This window comes from Eleutherodactylus coqui, chromosome 3, assembly GCF_035609145.1.
Source record: "Eleutherodactylus coqui strain aEleCoq1 chromosome 3, aEleCoq1.hap1, whole genome shotgun sequence".
Taxonomy (NCBI): domain Eukaryota; kingdom Metazoa; phylum Chordata; class Amphibia; order Anura; family Eleutherodactylidae; genus Eleutherodactylus; species Eleutherodactylus coqui.
Window position 1 is genome coordinate 15,890,011 of NC_089839.1, and position 20,862 is coordinate 15,910,872.

The 20,862-nt window shown below is 46.0% G+C and overlaps 1 protein-coding gene across 1 annotated transcript; it reads left to right on the top strand.

Moving 5' to 3' along the window:
• Nucleotides 1-227: 227 nt before the first annotated feature.
• On the top strand, nucleotides 228-6,171 carry CCDC185 (coiled-coil domain containing 185). Its single transcript, XM_066595176.1, has one exon. It carries the CDS (start codon nucleotides 261-263, stop codon nucleotides 1,956-1,958), a length of 1,698 nt encoding a protein of 565 aa, XP_066451273.1. The 5' UTR covers nucleotides 228-260; the 3' UTR covers nucleotides 1,959-6,171.
• Nucleotides 6,172-20,862: the final 14,691 nt, after the last annotated feature.

A 20,862-nucleotide genomic window follows, 5' to 3' on the forward strand; every position in this document is an offset into this window, starting at 1 on the left:
ATGTAATATGGCGGCAACAACTTCTCCTATAACAGGAGACATCCGTTGCATACATTGTGATCCTCTTTCTTCCTCTAGTGTTCGAAACTCTAACTTTACGCGTGCGCAGTAAGGTGCAGACAGCTGTGACGCTCTCATGCCTGTTGGCACTAGAGGGCGCGCTGCGCTTCACAACTCTGTCCCCAGCACGCGTCGCGTCAGCTAATCACTCTGGGCAACCGAGAGAAGCGTCGTATTAACAGCGGACTGAAGAGACAGTGATGGCGGGCGGCAGACGGTCTCCTTCCCTGCATCTAGACCTGACCAACTTCGAGAACGGTGGAGACAGCCGGTATGTACTCACCAGTCCCCGTTCCCTGGAAGCCTGTTCTCGGCTGGGAGTGCGGCCTGTGGATTTGCTCTACAAGTCTTATGGAGAGGTGAGGGAGGAGAACCCCGGGGCCTCCAGCCAGGAGGTCAGTGAGAGGTATGAGGCCCATGAGATGGAGAGGCTGAGGAAGGTGAGGCAGTGCCGGGAGCTGAGGAAGAAGCTGCTCCATAGCGACTGTAACCATCGCAGGTCCCGCTCATTCGATGCCCACCTGAACCACGGTAGAACCTCTCAGAATCCCCGATACCACCGAGACAACACAACCTCCCCAAATAACTGGGACTACTTGGATGTCACAGCATCCCCAAACCGGGCTACCTCTCCAAATCGATGGGGCCTCCATAATACCGTTGCCTCTCCGAGCCATTGGGGTCACACAATCAATGACCGCAGGGGTGAAGGAGAGATGCAAAGAAGCCGAAGTCATGGAACCCTGGTTGACCCCAAAGTGCAAATTCATCATCTCACACGTGAAGTGGAAAAAGAAATCAAGGTGTCCGTGCCCAACAGAGATAAGAAGATTGCAGCCCTGATGTTACTCAAGCACCAAGAGGAGGAGATGTCCAAGCAAAGGAAACTTCAAGCCGAACAAGCCTGGGAAGACCTCCGGAGCAAGGAGAAGGTCATCCGAGAAGCTCTGAGCAAGCATGACTGGACCAACCGGCCGCAGAACCAGAGACAAAGTCCAAGAAGCTTGAAACTTCAGTGGCAACTTGATGCTGTCCGTTACATGACCGCTCAGAATAACAAGGATTGGAAGACACTGACCCCCGAACAGAGGATCCTCCTTGAAGACAGCATGAAGAAAGTCCAAAGCGATCTACAGTCAAAGAGGCAGTTCCAAGAGTTGATGTCGAAAGATAAAGACACCAGAGAAATGGGTGGTCACCTTCTGGAAGAACGGATGCTGCAAGCAATCAAGGCTAAGATGATCAAAGACTTGCAGAATAAGAAAAACATCCAAATGAAGAATGAATACGAGAAGCTTAGACATTCCAGGATGAAGGAGGAGGTGGACAACCAGGTCCAGGTGGAGGAGTGCTCGAAGAGGATGTCCATACAGCAGAAGGAACGCAAGTTCCAGGAGATGCATGAGCAGATCCAGGAGGAACGTCTTAAGGAGATCCAAGAGAAATCTTGTAGGGAAGATGAGATGATCGTCATGGCGAAAATCCGAGCAGAACGGCAGGAAAAAGAGCAAATAAGACACAAAAAAATGCTGGTTCAACTAACCAATCAGAAGCTCCTCCAGGCAAAGGACTCTTTGGGGAAAACTATACAGACTAAAGCCGAGCGAACACGAGAACTAAACTTCGTCAAGGAGAAAGCCCACCAACTCTTGAAACAAAAACGTGAGGAAGACGAAGAAAACCACCGGAAACACTTGGCCCATCTTATCAGAATTAAAGATCGGAAAACTGACAAGGTGCTAAAGGAGAAGGAGGCCACCATCGAGGAGGGGAAGAAGATCGCCAGGGCGTCCTTTCACATCCGAGATAAGATTAGAGAGCAGACCAAGAGCAGAACCTTTGACCAGATGGCTCTGCAAGCCCAGCTGAGCGCAAGCTTTATGAAAACCATCCCTTAAAGGAAAAGTCAGCGCCAGCCCCATTAAAACGCAGATCAGGCCACGGGCAGTAATTATGTTTAGCGGAATTGGGATTGATGACCGATCAAGAAATGGATGAGGCTCTGTAGACTGTTAGGAGTTGGTCAGAGCTCTGGAGAAGCCAATTTAACTTGTTTTAGTAGCTGGGTCCGAAAAACGTCCACAATGGGTGGAAGAACCGGGAAAAACTTACGGACCCATTGTTGAAGTTTTAGGTACGTTGATGGCCTGACTTCCAGGATTGGTCAAGACGTTCGGGGGCAGTCATACCTGGAGACCTGTAGGAATTATTTTTTCTGTGCCTATGGGCATTTTATATATAATACACAGACTTCATGATGGCCGAACATGACTCCTATGGACACAAATTACTGGAGGTGGCGTGGAGACCTCAGCACCAGTATGAGATTGGTCGAAATTGGACCTGGGAGGTTCTAAAGTGGGTGATAACTCCGAGCTATAGCATTCATTTATATCCATCTCTTAAATCTAAAAGATTCATGTTTTTTGGGGGAGGGGCTTGTATTCAAGGGGCAGATTCATGACTTGTATGATTTCAGTTGTTATAAGTGTTAAAGGGGTCTTCCAACTCTAGGCAATGATGGCAGATAGCTGGCATCGGCACTGTCTGATCCTCCGGGATCCGACTCCTGGGCTTTCTCAGCTTTTCTCTAACACCGCGCCACTCCTGCCCCACTGCTGCGCTATACGCCATTGTTGTCTGTAGGCTGCATAGAATACCCATTTATTATATTGTTTCACTTTGAAAACGGTTCTCCAGGACTAGAAAATAACTGGCCTATCCTTACTATAGTCTAGCAATATCAGATCTATAAGGCCCAACTCTCCGCATCGCCGCTGATCCCATCATTGTTTACCAGGAACAGCTCAAAACTCCTACTAGTGGCTGTGCCTGGTATTACATCTGAATCCCATTCACTTGAATAGGACAGAGCTGTAATACCAGGCACGGCCACTACTAGAAGTACGGCGCTGTGCCTGGTAAATAGTGAAGTAGATGTCGCAGCCCCTTAATTAGGGCCCTGAGAAATCGTTGTGCATTTGTGCCGACAGGTCGTCCCGTGTAAAAGGGCCCCCATAGTTCTGATATTGAGGGCTTATCCTAAGGCAGTATATACACAGGCAAGCGTGATATTAATCAGAGAAACTCGCAATTGTAAACCTGTGGGGTTTTTATTTCCTCGTGCGATTGCAATGCGATTTGCAAGGAAAAAATATCACCTCATCCCTGTTTATGTGATGTGAAGGAAAATCGCATGTTGTTCCAATAGTAAAAATAGAAGATCGCATAAAACTAGCATTTACATGGGAGCACAATGTGATTTTTTTTTTCTCTCCCATAGAAAAAAATGGGTGATTCTTGAACAGAATCGCCCAAAAATATAACGTACTGTGATTTTGTCGTTCTCGCACTATGGGAGTGAACGGAAAATCGCTCCTGTGCGTCTCACAAGACACAGAAATTGCGTAAAACCCGCTTGATTAAATACACCCTTCAGCCGCTCTCACACAAAGCATCGGCAAAACGCCGCGATTCTGATCCTGGCGTTTTCCCGTGATCCTATCACCGTTTTCGGACGCAGGTTACTGCGTCTGACAGCGTTTTCTTAATGCACCCCATTATGATGGGTGATGGGGTACGCTGAAAAGCGTGAAAACGAAGCGAAATAGAGCTGACAGTGCTGGTCTACGAAATCATGAAATCAATGGGAGCGCTATAATGCGATTACCGCGCCATTTATAACGCGATTATTGTGGTAATCGCAGTAAAAAGCGCAGGCATGAGACGGAGAAGCTGTTTACGCTGGCGAGTTCCCGTCTGATGGTGAAATGTACAGAACTTGGCGATGATGATAACACATTTATCTTAAGGCCTCATGTTCGCGGCCGTAGTGGTAATACGCTGCAGGTCTCCCCGCAGCGTTTTACCGGTTTTGTAAGCATTGAGTCTGGCGGCAGAGCCGCGTCTGCCTGCGAGGGCGCCGTGCCTGTCCTCGTATCTCGCAGACATGCGCAGTGTGACTGTTTTTTCTAAATTCCCCGCTCTGTTTCAGAATGGGGTTGCGTATGAAAACGCCGCCGATACGTAATGCGGACCACATGCCATACGCTGCCTATACCAATGTAGAGGGCTCACGTGGGTGATACGCAGAGGAATAGAGCATGGGCGATCTATTCCTTGTGCAGGGATCAATGGCTCCATTCACCGCTTATCATATGGCCGTGCAACGTACGCGTAATATGTGGTGAAAAACCGCCCGTGGACATGAGCCTAAAGTGTTTCATTACATTACCGATGGGCGGAGATAGAAGGATCGCCGCACACCCTGTGTTTTGGTGATTCTGTTCAGGATTCGCCCATTAGATCCTATGGGAGGATAACACCGCCTTGCGCCGCCCCCGCAGGTAAATGTGCGCTTCATACAAGTGCGATGTGATGTTCTTATTTTCACTATTGAAACAACAGGCGACTGTCACAAGTGTGAAAAACCCATGAAACGCGCGTGTGCGGCGATGCCAACGCTGGTTAACAAGCCGTGTAAATCCGTGTAAGCAGCGGCCATCTGTTTTCAGTCCCGTGATACTGATAGAAGCCTCGGTTGTACTAGAACGGCTTTTATTTGGCGCTTACTGTGAAAGTCGCCGCTGATTTGTATCGAACCGTTTCTAGCAGAAGGTAAATATCATAAATAATAACAGTAATTACTGCGAGCTGCAACCAAACATTGACGAGCCGCGAGCATCCATGGAGCCGTACGGGGCCTCGTCATCCTCCTTACTGACCATCGATCTCTAGGATGCTTCCCGGTATAATGGGCTCCGGCGTTGTTATATACAACCGCCAGAAAACCACCTTCTATCACCCTCGTCTGATCGCTGTTAGGGGGAAAGCTTTGGGGTTCGTTTACACGACTGTCGCTGCGGCGCTCACACAGGGGCAATAATAGTCCTGTAAATGGAGGCAGAGCAGCCGTCCCGCACGCCGCCAGAGACTGGGCAACGCCTGTTCTCACGGGCCGACACTGCGACTAGTGAGCAATGTGGCGCTCAGTGCCGTGTCGGCCGCTTGTACAGGGACGATTGCTGGCGGAATTATTAAATGTTGTCTAATTCCAAGAACCCATTCATTTTATCAGGTTTAGGGCTCATTCACACGGACCGCGTATTGCCACTACGTATTACATGGCGTATTTCCCATGCGTAACACGTGGTGAATGGAGGCAATGAAAGTCAATGGGCTTTCACTCTTCCATTCTCACCTCTATGTGGGCACTGTGTATCGAAACGCAGGAGAAATAAATCGCAGCGTGCTCGAGTTCCCTGCAAAACGCTGTCCAATCACAGGCATTGTAAAGGGCCGTGTACCAATAGGCATCCCCGCTTGGAAAAGAGCAGGAAATAAAAAAAATATATTGCGCAAGCCCGTGACGTCATAAACCCGGGCATGTGCGGTGCCAATCACAGTCCATATGCAGTCTCTGCCGGCTCCCTAAAAACCCGTACAACTCAGCAGGGAAAAATAAGCACAAATGTTTAATTCAGTTTTAATTCCATTTCTCTGCTTCAAAAACGGAACCGAGAGATGGAAAGTCCTAACGGAGCCCTGATGCAGCCGTGCGTTGGCCTTTATTTATGCATCTTTGCTCTAAAGAGCTTTCATTCTTCTAATAATAATAATAAGATGATAATCTATTTTACTGCAGGCTGTAAAGCGAGATGGTTGTCTTTCATCAGTCTGTAGCCTACTGACATCTAGTGGACAACAAGGAGTACTGTAGCAATTTGATATTTTTTCATATGAAGAAAAGAAAAAAATCTGCATAAACTATAACACAATTTTGTGTATTTTATAGATTTTTAGGCATTTTGTAGGAAATGGCGTAAAAGTAATTATATAAATGAACGTGTGAAGTCGTTTTGGTTTCATTCTGCACTGAAATGATTATTTCCAGTATTGCACTATTATCAGTATTTCTGATCTTTTACATGCATACAAATGTTTGTGCTCGATTGTCGGTCCATGTAAAAGGGCCTTGGCTCCTCTTATAATCTGCAAATCAAGTGTGCATGCAGCCCTAACTCCAAGTATCCCATTCCCCCAGGCAGCTGAGATTTGAGGTGCTGTTTGATTGGAGAGCTTCCATATGACATTAAGGCTGCATTCAGACGACCGTATATCGGCTGGGTTTTCATGCCCAGGCAATATACGGCATCACTTTCGGCAGGGGGAGGAGGCTGGAATAGCCGGGAGCAGTGCTCTGAGCTCCCGCCCCCTCTCCACCCCCCTGCACTATTTTTGATGAGGAGAGTTGGGGCGGAGCTAATTCACGAAACTTAGCCCCGCCCCATGCCGCCTCCTCTCATTGCAAATAGTGTAGAGGGACGGAGAGGGGGTGGAAGGCGGCAGAGAGGGGGCGGGAGCTCAGAGCACTGCTCCCGGCTCTTCCAGCCTCCTCCCCCTGCAGAGAGAGATGCCGTATATCGGCTGGGCGTGAATACCCAGCCAATATACGGCCGTCTGAATGTGCCTAAAGCAATATAAAATCACCGGTGACCACAGTATATTCACCAGGTTGCAGGTGGCTTAACAGCGTGAGGACACCAACAAACAGCAGCCCATATCTGGGCTTCCTGACTCCTCTTGAGTCTTATATAGGGAGAGGGTTACTGAGGTGACGTCCCAAGACCGGAGGTTCGGAGGTATATTACCTGCCATTGGTCCTTTGCATTGTTGTTCCTCCAATCGTTGGTTCTGAGCTTTGTTTTCGGTCATCCAAGATGGCTGCCACAATCGTTTAACCTCTCGGTGACCATCAGTACGTCTTTTTATGGTGGTCACTAATGGGCTTTAAACCCGCACATACATTGTTTTAAAGCAGTGACTTTTCTGACTACTGACAGCCGGGCTCCTGCTCTAACTGTCAGGAACAGAGAAACCCCAGATCCTGACAGTTTAACCTTTTACCTGCCACAATCCATAGCAGCATGTAAGAAGATGTCACTCATCAGCACCCTGCAGTGCGATCACAAGGTATCGGTGGCTTCCCATGACAAAGGCCTCCATGTCTGCCATGTAACTCAGCCTATTAGGCCTCTCCTTCCGGAAGAGTGTAATAGGCTGCTGTCTCGGGATTAATAAAATGCACTACATAAGTAATGCAGTGTACTATCCTAGCGATCCAACAGCCACATCTTCAAGTCCCCTAAAAAATAGTGTAAAAAAGTTCAATAAGGCTTAACCCCTTTGTGACCGAGGCCTCTGATGCCTAAATGTCCTCATCCACATTTCACATTTTAAAAACAACACTTTCTAAGGGCTCATTTCATCAGGCCCGTGCGGAAAACGCCATGAGTCTCCCACGCAGGTTTATACCTACACAGCCGTTTCGCTCTGCGGGCAGAGACCCCGTATAGGCTGAGTATACACTGCGCAGGTCTGGCAATCTGACGTCACAGACACGTGCAGTGGGATTTTTTTTTTTTTAATTTATTTAGTTTCAAATGCGTATCAAGACGCTGCCCTCTCGCAATGCCCTCATACGGATATGTTAACGAGTTATGGCTCTTGCAATTCGACTGTGAAAATTGCTTGGTCCTCAAGACACAAAATAGGCTGGTCACTAAAGGGTTAACTACCTGATGCACTTTGTACATGGGTATTCCCAAGGCACTTCACACTGCTCTCTAATTGGCCAGTGCTGATCACATGAGCAGCGCTGCCCAGAGCACAAGTGTAGCGCATCAGTAGTCTGCCACCTTGTGTCCATACTCCAGTCCTCAGGGACCCCAACAGGCCATGTTTCCAGGATATCCTATAGTAAGAACATCCGTAGCAATGTCTGAGGACTGACCTGCCCAATACTGAGGAAATCCTGAAAACATGACCTGTTGGGGGCGTGAGGACTGGAGTCAGGAAACACTGGTTGCATACTGTGGTAGTTAGAAGATTGTGGCGGCCATCTTGGAAGATCAAAAATGGGGTTCGGAATTCACTGATACGAAGGACAACGGCGCCAAAGATGGGCGCTTTTTAATGCACCCCGACATTGTGATGAGGTGCGTTATAAAACGCGAAAATGCTGAAAAATAGAACAGAAATGGAAAATTGCCACGTTCAGGTGCTGGTCTGTGAAGTCACATTAAAATCAATGGTGGCGTTGGACCACGGTTAGCGCGGCACCTGGGACACCATGCTAATCGCTGTGAAAAGCGGCGAGTGTGAGAGTGGCCTTCGAGGGGTTCCACATCCGCATCACAACCTCCGGCCGGAGGCTCCATCACCGCTGCGCCAGAAAGAACGGAAGAAAAGGCGACGCATGCAGCTCAGCCAATGGAGTCCGTCTGGCGCTGTTCGGTTCCATCCAGAGATAGACCCGTTCGGCTGTGGGGATCCCCTTTTTCCTGCTCCCGGGACATCCCCAGCGCGGATGTGACAGTCCCCTCACCCTGCTGTCTGTAACCATCTGTCATTATTTTATTATGATACTTTTGTGAACTGTGATTTCTTTCCCAATTCATCTGTTTCGGAGACGTTAGCAGAACTGATTATAGAAGATGTTTATTTTTGTATGTTTGATACCTGATTAATAATAAATGTCAGATTCTTATACTGGTGATATAAACCTTGTATCGTGCGCAAAGCAAGAAGAGCTGAAAGGATCACACTGTGGCGGTCCGGGACGCTGAAACATCCGTCATATGTAAGACCCAGTTATACCAATCAGGGCTCCCCATCCACCGCAGTATAATTGTAACGTCTATGTATTCAGACATCATTTTACAGTTTACATATAGGATTACTCCTGTGTAAAACATTGTTACTTTATACATAGATTCATTGTATTGTTATACCTAGTCTGTGATACGAGTTCAGTGGACCTTGATTTAAAGTTTACCCCCCCCCCCCCCCCCATAACATCTTAACATCTATCTACCCTAAAAGATAGGTAGATTTACTTTGCTATTGCTACAAGTTGTGCCAAATGACAAATTCAGTTCTGCTACATTATAGTTTGGACATTTTTAGCTGTTTTCACACTTTCAGTTGCAATGATTGATAATGTAGTTGAATGCAATGTAGTGTTGTACTGCCATCTGCTGGACGTTTTAGATATCACTGTTGATAACTTAAAGTTGTCACAAATGACATCCCATTAATAACGTTACCAGGTAACATATAGAATATGAGGAACTCCGCAGCGCAACCATAGATCTGTGAGAAATGCCTTCCAGACCTGCACTGCCTGTGACATGGAGGGGGCGCTGTGCTCAGCAATAATTTTTACTTCTACCAATATGTCCTTCAGAGGACTAAAAGAAAATAAGTTTTTTAAACATGATGAATAATATCTTCATACATTGGGGGTCGGTGCTTAATTTTTTGTGATCCAAATAACCTGCAGAGTTGAAGTGAGCAATTCTGTCTGTCAACAGCTACCACTAGGGGGCCGAGGAGCAGAATATTTTTTATTGAACTCTGTCATAACACAGTAAGCTCCTGAGCTCCCTCTAGTGGTCATGCAGGCAAACAAAATTACTTAAGAGATTATCCAGGGTTAGAAAAACATGGCTGCATTCTTCCAAACTCAGCGCCACCCTTGTCCATAGGGTTGTGTGTGGTATTGCAGCATAGCTCCATTGGAGTAAATATGAGTCCAGCTGAAATACCATATAGAACCCACTGACAGGGGTGATGCTATTTTTGGAAGAAAGCAGCCATGCTTTTTCAACCATGGACAAGCCCTTAACTCCAACACTATATTTATGCAGGGAATTTGGAGCTCTGGATCACCGGTGGATTCAGGGGGAGTCAATGGGACAAACACCCATTCTATGCAGATGGCCAGTGGTGCTTTTTCACAGGCCGAGCTCCGTGCACAGCCGGACTCCTCCGCCCCGTCTCCTGCTTATACTGAGAGGAGGAGACGGGGCAGAGGGGGGCTGTGCATAGACATCATGGGGAGAGGATGGGCAGAAGATGATCTTAGGCTGCGGCGGCTGAACATTGTAGACTCGACAACGATGCAGCAGAAGGGTCTGGGCAGACCGCAGCCCGGTGAGGAGTAATAGCAGGATGGAAGGGGTGTGAATGTCCCCGTGTAGCACATCGCTGGTTACACTGGCAGATGCATTGCAGACAACCAATGGTTTTCGTTGCCACATAAAAGATACGATCACCCAACAAACGGGTTCGCTCGAGCCGTACATTGTGCGTGTGATGGCTCAGCCAATCACAGGCTCTGGTGGTCATGGTAGAATCATTGTGAGTAGCTACGAGGTCACAAACACAATGAACGACCAGCCTCCTCTTCTTCCGTGTTCCAAGTGGCAAGCATTGGGCTCCAGCGCTGGGGAGCCGCTGGAGTAGGTGAGAAAGTGTTTTTTCTTAATTTACGCCAACTTAAGCCCATACATTTTTTTAAAGCCTTTGAAAACCTCTCTAAAGGGACACTGTCATCACCTTTCCGCTCAAAGGTTAGAGAACGGGGAGCCTGGGAAGGCATCTCTCATACTCCATGTGTGCCCAGTTCCTGCGCTGTGTCCCTGCCAAGTCAGCGCACTGGTAGCGTGACTCTTCCTGCACGAGCACCTCCAATAGATATGAATGCACCAACAGAAAGAGTCAAGCTGCTGGCACATGCCGACTTTGCGGGAACGCGGCGCTAGAAGGGGGCACTCATGAGTATGAACGATGCCTCCCCAAACTGTCCATCCCCTCACCTTTGTGCCACATAACTTAGTTTAAACTTTGCTCTTAGTTCCCTTTAAACTCCCCCCCCCCCCTAGTGAAGACCTTCGAGCTACCCTTGATTTCAGCTTCCTGAACTGTATAACATGGGGGAGGGGACATGTAGGACTTATCTGCAGTCGCACGCAAAGTTTTAGGAATTGAGAAAAAACTTTTTGTTCCCTCACGGCTTCTTCTTCATAGTTTCATGCAAGTTGTAATAACTAGGGGAACCATTATTTGCTGTCACATGCTGCTGATCAGGGTAACGCACTATCTACATGCAAGGGAATTTACTGACAGAGGTCATCTGTACGTAACACTTTATAATCTCCGAGAGTAATATAATTATACAGCACGGACTGTTCTATCAGGATCTCTCATGGTCATTTGTGAGTTAACATGATCTTAGTGCACACTGACTAATTCAATATCAGCAATAAAAAAGAATGAGCAACTGCAATTTGCAAAGTGGCCTCAGGGAGGCGTAGTGGATAGATCATGAAAGAGGATTGACGATTGAGTTTTGAGGTTTTAACACTCTAATTAATGTCTAACTATCTTCAAACACGGACCAGGAATTTATGGCAGCGAGCAAACACTGGTGGTAAATACTCCTAGCAAACACCATTGTTTCTCGAACCCCTTTCTTCATCCTGACTTAAAGAAAAAAGATCAATCATGCGATAAGGTCAGCAAGGCTGGGTGGATAACTCTTCATACCCATCACCATTTGCCCATATTGGTTCTTCTTGGGTCCGGCTGCCAACGCTATCAATATGTCAAGTTGGCAATCCCCACCGATCACTGTCAATCAAGTCCGATGTGGCTAATTAACAATGAGCTGTGGGGATCGCTTCTTGACACATGGACAGCACTGAGAGCCGCACATCAGAACAGCCCATCGGGGTGACTGAATGTGTGAAAAGAGAAAAATAAATTGGTATGGAGTCAATGAATGTCAATTTCCGCATGTGGATTATTTCTGCAGTTTGCGGACGAGACTTTGAAAACCTCAACTACTTTGCTGCTAATGTAAATGGAGGATCCGCACAGAAAGTCTGCGGCTGATCGGCTCCGTTTGGACCCCTCCTCATAGTTGTTCAAATTTAGGCCAAAAATCACTGGTATTGGGATGAATTGTATTTACTCATTTGTCCCTGTAGAGCCGGTTGGATATCTCACATGGGTAGATGTATAGCCAACCAGCAAGCATTTTATGCTTGCTGAAAAGCAATGATCAGCCGATGAACATGCGAACGCCACAGGGAAATGTATTACAGGATAGTAGAAGGTCCGCCAGGACACTGAGCAGCTTTCCATTCCAGGACATAAAGGAGGGGGACCCCAGTCTGACTTCATATGCCCTAATAGCATATATGAACAGTGGATGCCAGCTTGGCACAACTACTTTAAGCAATTTGCACTAGTTTTGTGGTGCTACAAAAGTTGCAAATCATTGCACCATTGACCATCCAAAGAGGGGCGAGACTTTAGGACAGTCAGCGGGTCAGGTTATGTAACAGAAAGAAAGACCTTGCAGAACAAGCCTCTCGGCTGTCTGTAGTAGGATATGAGGGAACATAAACGCTAAACCTAGAAATGAAGGAGCGTTAGTCTGTAGGAGTCGCTTCAACCCCAGAAACAAACAGTTGTAAAACTCTTGTAGACAAGAAGGGTTAATTACTTCTAATCCCTTCTATTTGTGCCTGATCGCTTCCTGCAGTCAGTCAGTGGGGGGAGGCTCCTGCTGCAGATAGCTGCCAGAGACCGGTCTGATCTGGGGTTAGTGATGAGCTGGAGGGGGCTGATCTCATGGAATACAGAATCAAATTTTGGATTTCTCACGGTTTCGATTGTGATTTGAGATGAGGTTGAGATACATCGACTGATGATCGTGAATACTAGCTCACCCGATCATTGTGCCATGTAAACAGGTCAACAATCAGCCAATGATCTAGCAAGCACTTATTCATCGGCTGATTGCACCTTTTTGCAACCCCAAAAACAAGCTTTCCCAGCAGCACATCTCCCGTGTGAAATGGGAATGTACTGCTGGCAACGGTTAAAGAAACCGATCCAGTCCCGGTTCATCATGTGGCACCTGCACTGAAGTCCCATGCTGTGCAGTCCGGACGTAGTAATAGAGCACAGGACTGGAGTGATAACGTGATGAAGCGGGGCCAGGAGCAGAGCAGTTTTTAAATAATTTACAGAGTAAAAAAATGCTCAGCATTACTCATCACAGGGTACAAGCAGCCCCCCCAAAAAATCCAGGGTCTTTAAAATGAATGGAGGACAAATGATTGTATGAATGAAGCTCATCCTCATCAGCCAATGTAAAATGCCAGTTAAACGAGTGCCAATCTCTATGATCAGCGCTTTCCTAAAGGGATTCTGTCTCCTAGTTCATGACGTTTGACTCAGAACAGAGCTCTGAATCATGGAGGTGGGCCGCGCTGGCTTCTCCCTGCCCTCAGCATGCAGATTGACAGCTCTCTCCCCATTTGTGTATATGGAGAGAGCCGTCACTCTGCAAGCAGCGGGCAGGGAGAGACCAGTGCGGCCCACCTCCATGGCTCAGAGTTCTGCTCCGAGTCAAACTTCATGGATCTGGTGACAGAATCCCTTCAACTCTGATGCCGATGCATGAAAAAGGGCCCCAAAGAGGAAGCGCTGAAAGTTTTTCTGTGTTTTTGTGTATTTTTTACTTTTCTTTTCCCTTTAATCTCTGAATCAAGCAGAATTCCCCGGGGTTGTTTGTTGTAGAGCGCATTGAGCAGCTGATGAGCCTAATGAGTAAAAAAGAGACTGGTACAGACAGTCATGGAGACGGAAGACAATGCCCGGCGTTCAGTACCATCTGAGTCACAAGGCCGCCATGAATAATTGTAAATTGATTCTCTCGTCTGCATTCATCTCACATTAGAGGTGGTCAGGGATTCAGACATTTTCTTTAAAAACCCCAAACCAGTAAAAAAAAAAAAAAAAAAAAAAGAAATTTTGTAAAATACAAATTTTTGAAAATTGTCTGTGTCCGAAGTGCTGTGATGTCATGTGACTGCATTGTTCAACAGCTTCCATTGCTATGGATATAATATTTCTGTGACATAATGACCACAAAGGACCGCCGGCGGGGAAGACATGACATGTTTTGACAGCTAAGTTTTGATTAAGGCTAATAGAATCCTTACTCTGCTATTTCAGAAAACCTCTTCGGTGAGATCGTATCGCTGGGTTTCCCGTCTCGCATATGAGTCTTAGTTTGGCGCCTTTAAAACTGTTAAAAAACATCTTGTGGTTTCCTGACTTATTTACAGACGCCACAAGCTAGTGGAGAATTTCACATCTTCGTGTTGTAAGGTGACCAAGGAGCAGATGTTCAGCTGTAAGGAGCGTTACATGGTATAACGGAGTAGCGGGGCCTCAGGCTCTGATACATTGTACTGCGCAGCAGGAAGCTAATGCAAAGTAGGCAAAAACACTGGATGCCAGGCGAACCGTTCGTACAGCGTCCAAAAATAATCAAACATAAAATCCAAAAATATTAAGGCTTCACGTGGCAGATCTGACGCAGAATCCAAATCAGATGTGCTGTGAAATCCACATCATAAGGTGTATTGTTAACGGGGTTGTAGCAGGATCACAAGTTATTGCCCATCCACAGAATATCCGCAGGGTAGGGGATAACTTGCTGATCTGTGGGGGTCTCAGCCAACTGCAGGGGATGAAGCGACACTATGGTGATAGGCAGAGGGGGACTCAGGACCCCCAATCTCAGGATCGGTGGGGGTCTCCTGTAAATAGAGGAAAACTTGTGGTTCTGGTACAACCGTGACATGTCTTCATGCAGTCACCAGGCTTGTTTCATCCTCTATTTTTGCCAGTCTCGAGGGGTCCGTGGAGAGGAAAATCCTCATGGTTCACATACTATATGTGCAAAACCAGATCTAGAGCCCCTTCCTCTTGATGGGCCCTGCAACTATGGCCACCCATGACACCAGGAGGTGCTGCCAGGTGTCACTTGTTGGCATCCATTTGAATTCCTCATCTTGCCCTTTTGCACCTTATGCCCTACAACTGCCAACCATTAATTCAACTAGACAACACCTAGATCACTCTTGGGTATCTAAGCCTGATCTAGATGGGGCTGCGGGCCCTGAAATGGGTGATAAAACGTGGCTGCATGACGGCTCTTTACATGACTGGAAATTTCTGGTTTATAGTACATATATATGTAGGTCTTATCTCTGGTCACTGCTGGATGGTGGGATGTACTGGTGTCTCTAGTCCAGGGATCACATTATCTATGTGCGATCAGCTCCTCTGGTCTGGGGATGGGATTAGGAGAAGTAATAATGCTTTATGGCGAGATGACCCCGAGCAGAGGGGCGGTCGTTGTGGGTATACAGGAGTCACCACAATCACTTCTGTGTTAGACCGGTCTCATATGGACAAGTCAGATTCTGCATGCGGGAGCCTGCAGCGGAATCTGGCCCTGGCCCCATACGGCGACCGTGCGTACCTTTGAATATCTGTATTGCAGATGGCTGCAGCGAGCCGCCGTCGAATATGCGCAGTGCACATTTTTTTAAATTCAAAACTCTGTTTTTCCCACACCGTTGATAGGCAAAGACGTGGGTACCCGTGACCTATCCACAATGTCAATTTTGGATGGGCCACAGGTCGGAAGGCTACCATTGACTTCAACGGAAGCAGTCCGTACAGAATCTGCACGAAAATAGAAAATGCTGCGATTGCATTTCCGCAAGCGGCAACCGCTGTCCGCTCATGTGAATGTTCTATTTTTTTAATGAATGCGGAATACCATGGATTGTCTGTGCAGGTGACTATGGCAGATTCTGAAATTCAAATACAGTCCTGTGAGACCGCCCTTAATATATAACTCCATTGTAGAACAACCAGGATATAAAGGTAAATATGAACATTACTAAGTTCCCACAATACCCAGAGGTGAAGAAGAAAAAGTTTATTGTACAAGCCCTATTGCAAATTCTTATGCCCACATCTATGGCTACAGTTTTGCAACCACCGCTGACAACCACTTTCCTCAGTCCTGATGCTCATGGCTTTGGATGGGAAAGACATTCCCAACAGCAAGTGGTGCCTACAGCCCCATCTTTGATCACAGCAGAGGCTGTTAGAGTTATTGTTCACCACCTACTTACAAAAACATATTTCAATACTGATGAGCCAAAAGTCATGAGATAGCAGAATGTGAATTGATTATGAAGCGGCATTACTTCAGGTGATGCTTTGGAACACCTACACTGGTATAACTTGTGAGGTGTTATCTTGGCAGTGAGGTTGAGCACTGGCCAGCGTGCTCATGGCGAGACAACGTGAATTATTGGAGTTGGAATGAGGCATGATAGTCGGCACCGGGCGGATGGGGCATTCCATTTCTGAAGTTGTGCGGGCATTTAACATTCCCCGATCCACAGTGTCATGTGTGTACTGGGAATATGTCATAGAAGGCATTACCACCCACTGTGGGCAGAGCAGGGGCTGCCCACACAGGTGCTTAATAATCGTGACCGGCGGTGTCTGGCTAGAATTGTCCGTGCAAACAGACAAGCGACTTCGGTAGAAATCACATCCACTTTCAAAGCAGGAAACCCAACCCGTATATCCTGCAGGTCAGCACAGCGTTCTTTAGGTTCCATGGAATATGGGAGTACAAGACCCACCAGAGCGCCTGTTATCACCACAACACCGGACTTATGAGGTTGCTAATTGCACCCTAGATGATTGGCAACATGACGCGGTCCAATTAGTCATGGGTTGATGGTAGGGTTCTTGTGTGGTGCAGACCCCATGGACCTCAGTTGTCAAGACAGCAATAGGCTTGTGGTGGCTCTGTACTAGTGTGGGGTGTGTTCTCATGACATGGGTTGGGTCCAGTGGTTCACTTAAACATATCATTGACCAGTTCTCGCTAAGTTTCACTGCTTGGCTGAGTTGCAGCCATTCATGTCCCCCCATAATGATGGGATATTCGAGCAGGATAATGCTCCGTGCCATCAGGCCCAAGTTGTCCAGAATTGGTTGGAGGAACATTTTGGAGAGTTCTATGACTGGTGTGACCTGCATGGTCACCTGACATGAACCCAATCAAGCATTTATGGGATGTGGTGGAGAGGTCCATTCACACTGAGATCCTGCACCTACAAATACCACAGAGCGGAGGGTGGGGGAAGGGGCTATCCAAACTGCCCAACATCCTCCAGACGTCTTCCATCCACTTGTGGAATCAATGCCACGTCAAGCTGCTGCACTTTGCTGGGTAAGAGGGGTCCTACAAGATATTAGTTCCAGTCCCATGATTTTTGGCACTTCAGTGTATTTACATCAATGATGACAGGGATGGAGTTACCATAAGTTTTATTAGAAAAGTACATTATAGCTGCAAAACAGAAGTTTAATTTCAACTCTGAGAAATTTCAAATGGATACAATGCAAAATACAGCGGATATAGACCGACACGCGGCCTACAATTAGTGTAGGGATGACAAAAACCTCAGAAAGCAACATAAAAACTGGAATGTTACAGCCTAATAAACTTAGACATTCATGTGCGACTGCAGTTTAAGGCACCTAGTCTCATGTCACTCGCAGCAGGGGTCCAGGAAGCTGAGATATGGGATGCTACATTGACTGCAGTTACTGGTGCTCTTCTTCCCCTCCGACTATCAAGAATAGCAGTTCTGTAGGGTCAGAAAAGACACGTTTGACTTCCAAACCTTGTAGTTCTATCTAATGCAAGGACCTTGCAAACAGCTCCCTACACCCCAGCTCCCTGGACTCCTGGAAGTGTGACATCGAGAGAAGAGGAATACTGAAATTAATAGGATTTTACCACTAAAGATATTTATTAGCTATCCACAGGATAAGTGACTGATAACTGGGGTTTCGACAATTGGTACCCCCAGTGATCCCGAGATCGATGCACTTGAATGGCCCATCTGAACGGAGCGACAGTGTGCATGTATGATCTCCGCGCCATTCACTTCTATGGGAGGGAGAGAGATTGCCAAGTGCATTGATCTCCCTCTGTCCCACAGAAGAGAAAGAAGCGATGATCACCCATGTACCGCCGCTCTAGTCACATGGGCCATTCGAGTGCACTGCTCTCAGGAGGGCTGGGGGTCCCAGCAACCAGACATTTATCCCCCTCTTCACAGGAAACCCCTTTAACTACTGCCATCAGAACTCTTTCAATTGGAGTTTGGCTTTAGAGGGAAGGAGTCATCAAAAAATAATCATATAAATCACATTTTTCTGTTAAACATATTTTTAAAGAATTTTTGGTGATTTTTTTTTCAAATTTCAGTCACAATCTATATTTTAAAAAAACAAAAAAAAAACCCCTAAAATTCTGCATTTTTTTCACACTGACCCCAGAGCCTGTCCCCTGCCATAAAGTAGCTCTCTAGATGCTGTTAAATGCAGCGCAGGAAAGATGGCCGCCCACACAGTCATGTACAGACAACAGAATTAAAACTTCTACAACCAGAAAATAACAGTATAGTGAAATGGCAAATGTTTCACTATCTGGTTTTAAGTAATTAAAAGAAAAAACAAAAAGTGACACAATCCCTTTAAGACATAAAAAGAACACTTGTAAAATTCTAAGAAAGTATCAGCCCGTTCGCAGCTATAATTACTCATATATCATTTACTACAGCCATCGGGAAGACAAAGATCTCTGTACTTCATCTATCAGGGATAATAAAATGCACGCTCCATAGTCATTGGTCTGAGTACTTTTGGCAGGATTAGGCGACGATCGGTGGGTGCCAACCGACCATCCTGGCTGAAACGGTGATCAGATGAGTAGCAACTTTTTGGCGATTGCTGTTTTTGTTCATAAGTCAGTAATGGAGGCAAAATATCTCTTCAAGGAGTTATCAAAGTTCTATAAAAAGGACTGGTAGGGGTCCGACCTCTGGGACACCCGCCAATGCCAATATTTACCTAGTATTACATCTACATTGTGATATCACATTCATGTTAGGATTGGCACCCACGTTATAACACAACCAAGGCGTGCTGCGTGTTACAATTACATACTAATTTAGTTTTGGACGTGGTCCAGATTCCAGTCTCTGCATTACTTAACTCATTCTAATATTTTTTCAATGTTCTGTTATCATGAGACATTCTCTACGTATCCAGACTTCATCAGAACGGTAACGGTTATTGGTTCGTTGCTACGGATATTTAAAGGGGTGGTCTATTTTAGAAATCCTTTCTTGTTATAACAGCTGATTACAGAGTGTCCCAATGAGGAGATTCTCTGTGATCAGCTTGAACTTAGCAGGAAATATTCAATTACGCTACAGCACCTCCACAGGACAAATGGAGTATTACACAGTTCTCTTTAACCCTTTACTAACCAGCGTATACTGTGCCTTAAGGATCAAGTGATTTTCATGGTTGGATTGGAAGAGCCATAACTTGCTGACATAGCTGTGTGAGGGCTTGTTTTTTGTGGGGGCGAGTTATATATTTTAATGTCACAACACTGGGCTACAAATAGAAATTAAATTTTTTGAAGAGGAGATTGAAAAATTCCTCAGAGATTCTGCTATTGTTTTTGTTTTAAAAGACATTCATTTTTTTGGAAAAACATGATCCTTTTCTTATCTGGATCAGCGCGATTCCTGTCAAAAACAATTGAATCTGCATCACCACATTCTAAAGGCCCATCGTATTTTTTTTTGCACCAAATCTTAACCTGGGAGGGGCAAGCACACAACACCGGCCCACGAGGAGCAGCCCAGCCTTATGGTATGTTCACACGTGGAGGATTTGCTGCAAATTCGTACCAATATCCACACTATTTAGTGCAGATTTTTGTTGTGATCCAAAGCAGATTTCATGCCTTCAAGTGAGGAGGGGGGGGGGGGGGGTGGTGGTGTTAAAATATATAGCAGATCAAAAACACGTCAAAATCCACAAAAGAAAAAAAAAACATGTGAATGCCTCCCTGGCCCTGCCAATAAGTAGGACTATATATCTTTCCATGATGGGTTTCTGCATAAAAGACGTGAACATTTCCAAATAAGTTTTATTCTCCATCTTCTAAAACAATTAATAGGAAAGAGTTTTTTCAGCCGCACTGGCTATTCTCTCAGAGTTCTGGCCACCCATTTAGAGGCAGTCTTAGTGTTTGTTTTCCCCCCCATTTTCTTTTAGGGTTATACATTTCTATTCCTTCTTCTCTGTCTGTGATCTCCAGTGTTATTCGGACATATAGCAGCTCACTGACCGTCGCTGAGGCTTTTTCATCAATAAGCTTACCCCAGAGCTAAAGTGCGCGGCCCGAAGGTCCGGGTTTATTAAAAAATAAAATAATCGCAGCATGTCCTATGCGGGAATCGCACCAGAACTGCCCATTCAGGTCAAGGGGAGTGTAAGGAACAAACAGAAGGCTTTCGTGTGGAATGTAAATATGTTCTAGTTTTTCTTTTTATACATCTATTGACTTCAATAGGAGTTTTATATTCTATCAACTGAGTCGTCTTCCATTTTTTTCACGCATGTGAAAAACAGATTGCACTCGGATTACTGTCAAGTGTTAAAAAGATTTTTAAAAAACTGAACAAAAATATGGTATATCTCCACGGTCAAATTCAAGGGCACCAGGGAACCGAAGCGAAAAGTGGTCAAGGTCAAACTCAATAACGACACACCAAATCTACGCAGGGTCCATGAACACACTATCATTACTAGGCAGTGATTATTAAAGGGGTATTCCGGTAATACAGAGTTATCCCCATCCACTGGATAAACTATCTGATCACTGGGATCCCCACCATCACCAGAAGAAGGGTCTGCACTAAGTGCATGCACTCCATTTAATTCAATGGGTCAGCAATAGAAGAATCAAGCACTCTATCTCCCACTGAAATGAATGGAGTGGTGAGGCGGTGTGGATGCATTCATCCAGGGGTACACCGTTCCAGCAGTAAGGCTCCCAAACTTTAGTTATTCCCTGTGGATAGGGGATAACTTCATACTACGGGAATACCCCTAAGACTGGCTCTAATAACCTCCATTAGTGCAGATTTATCACATCCTGAAATGTAAGTATATCATCCTCATAGA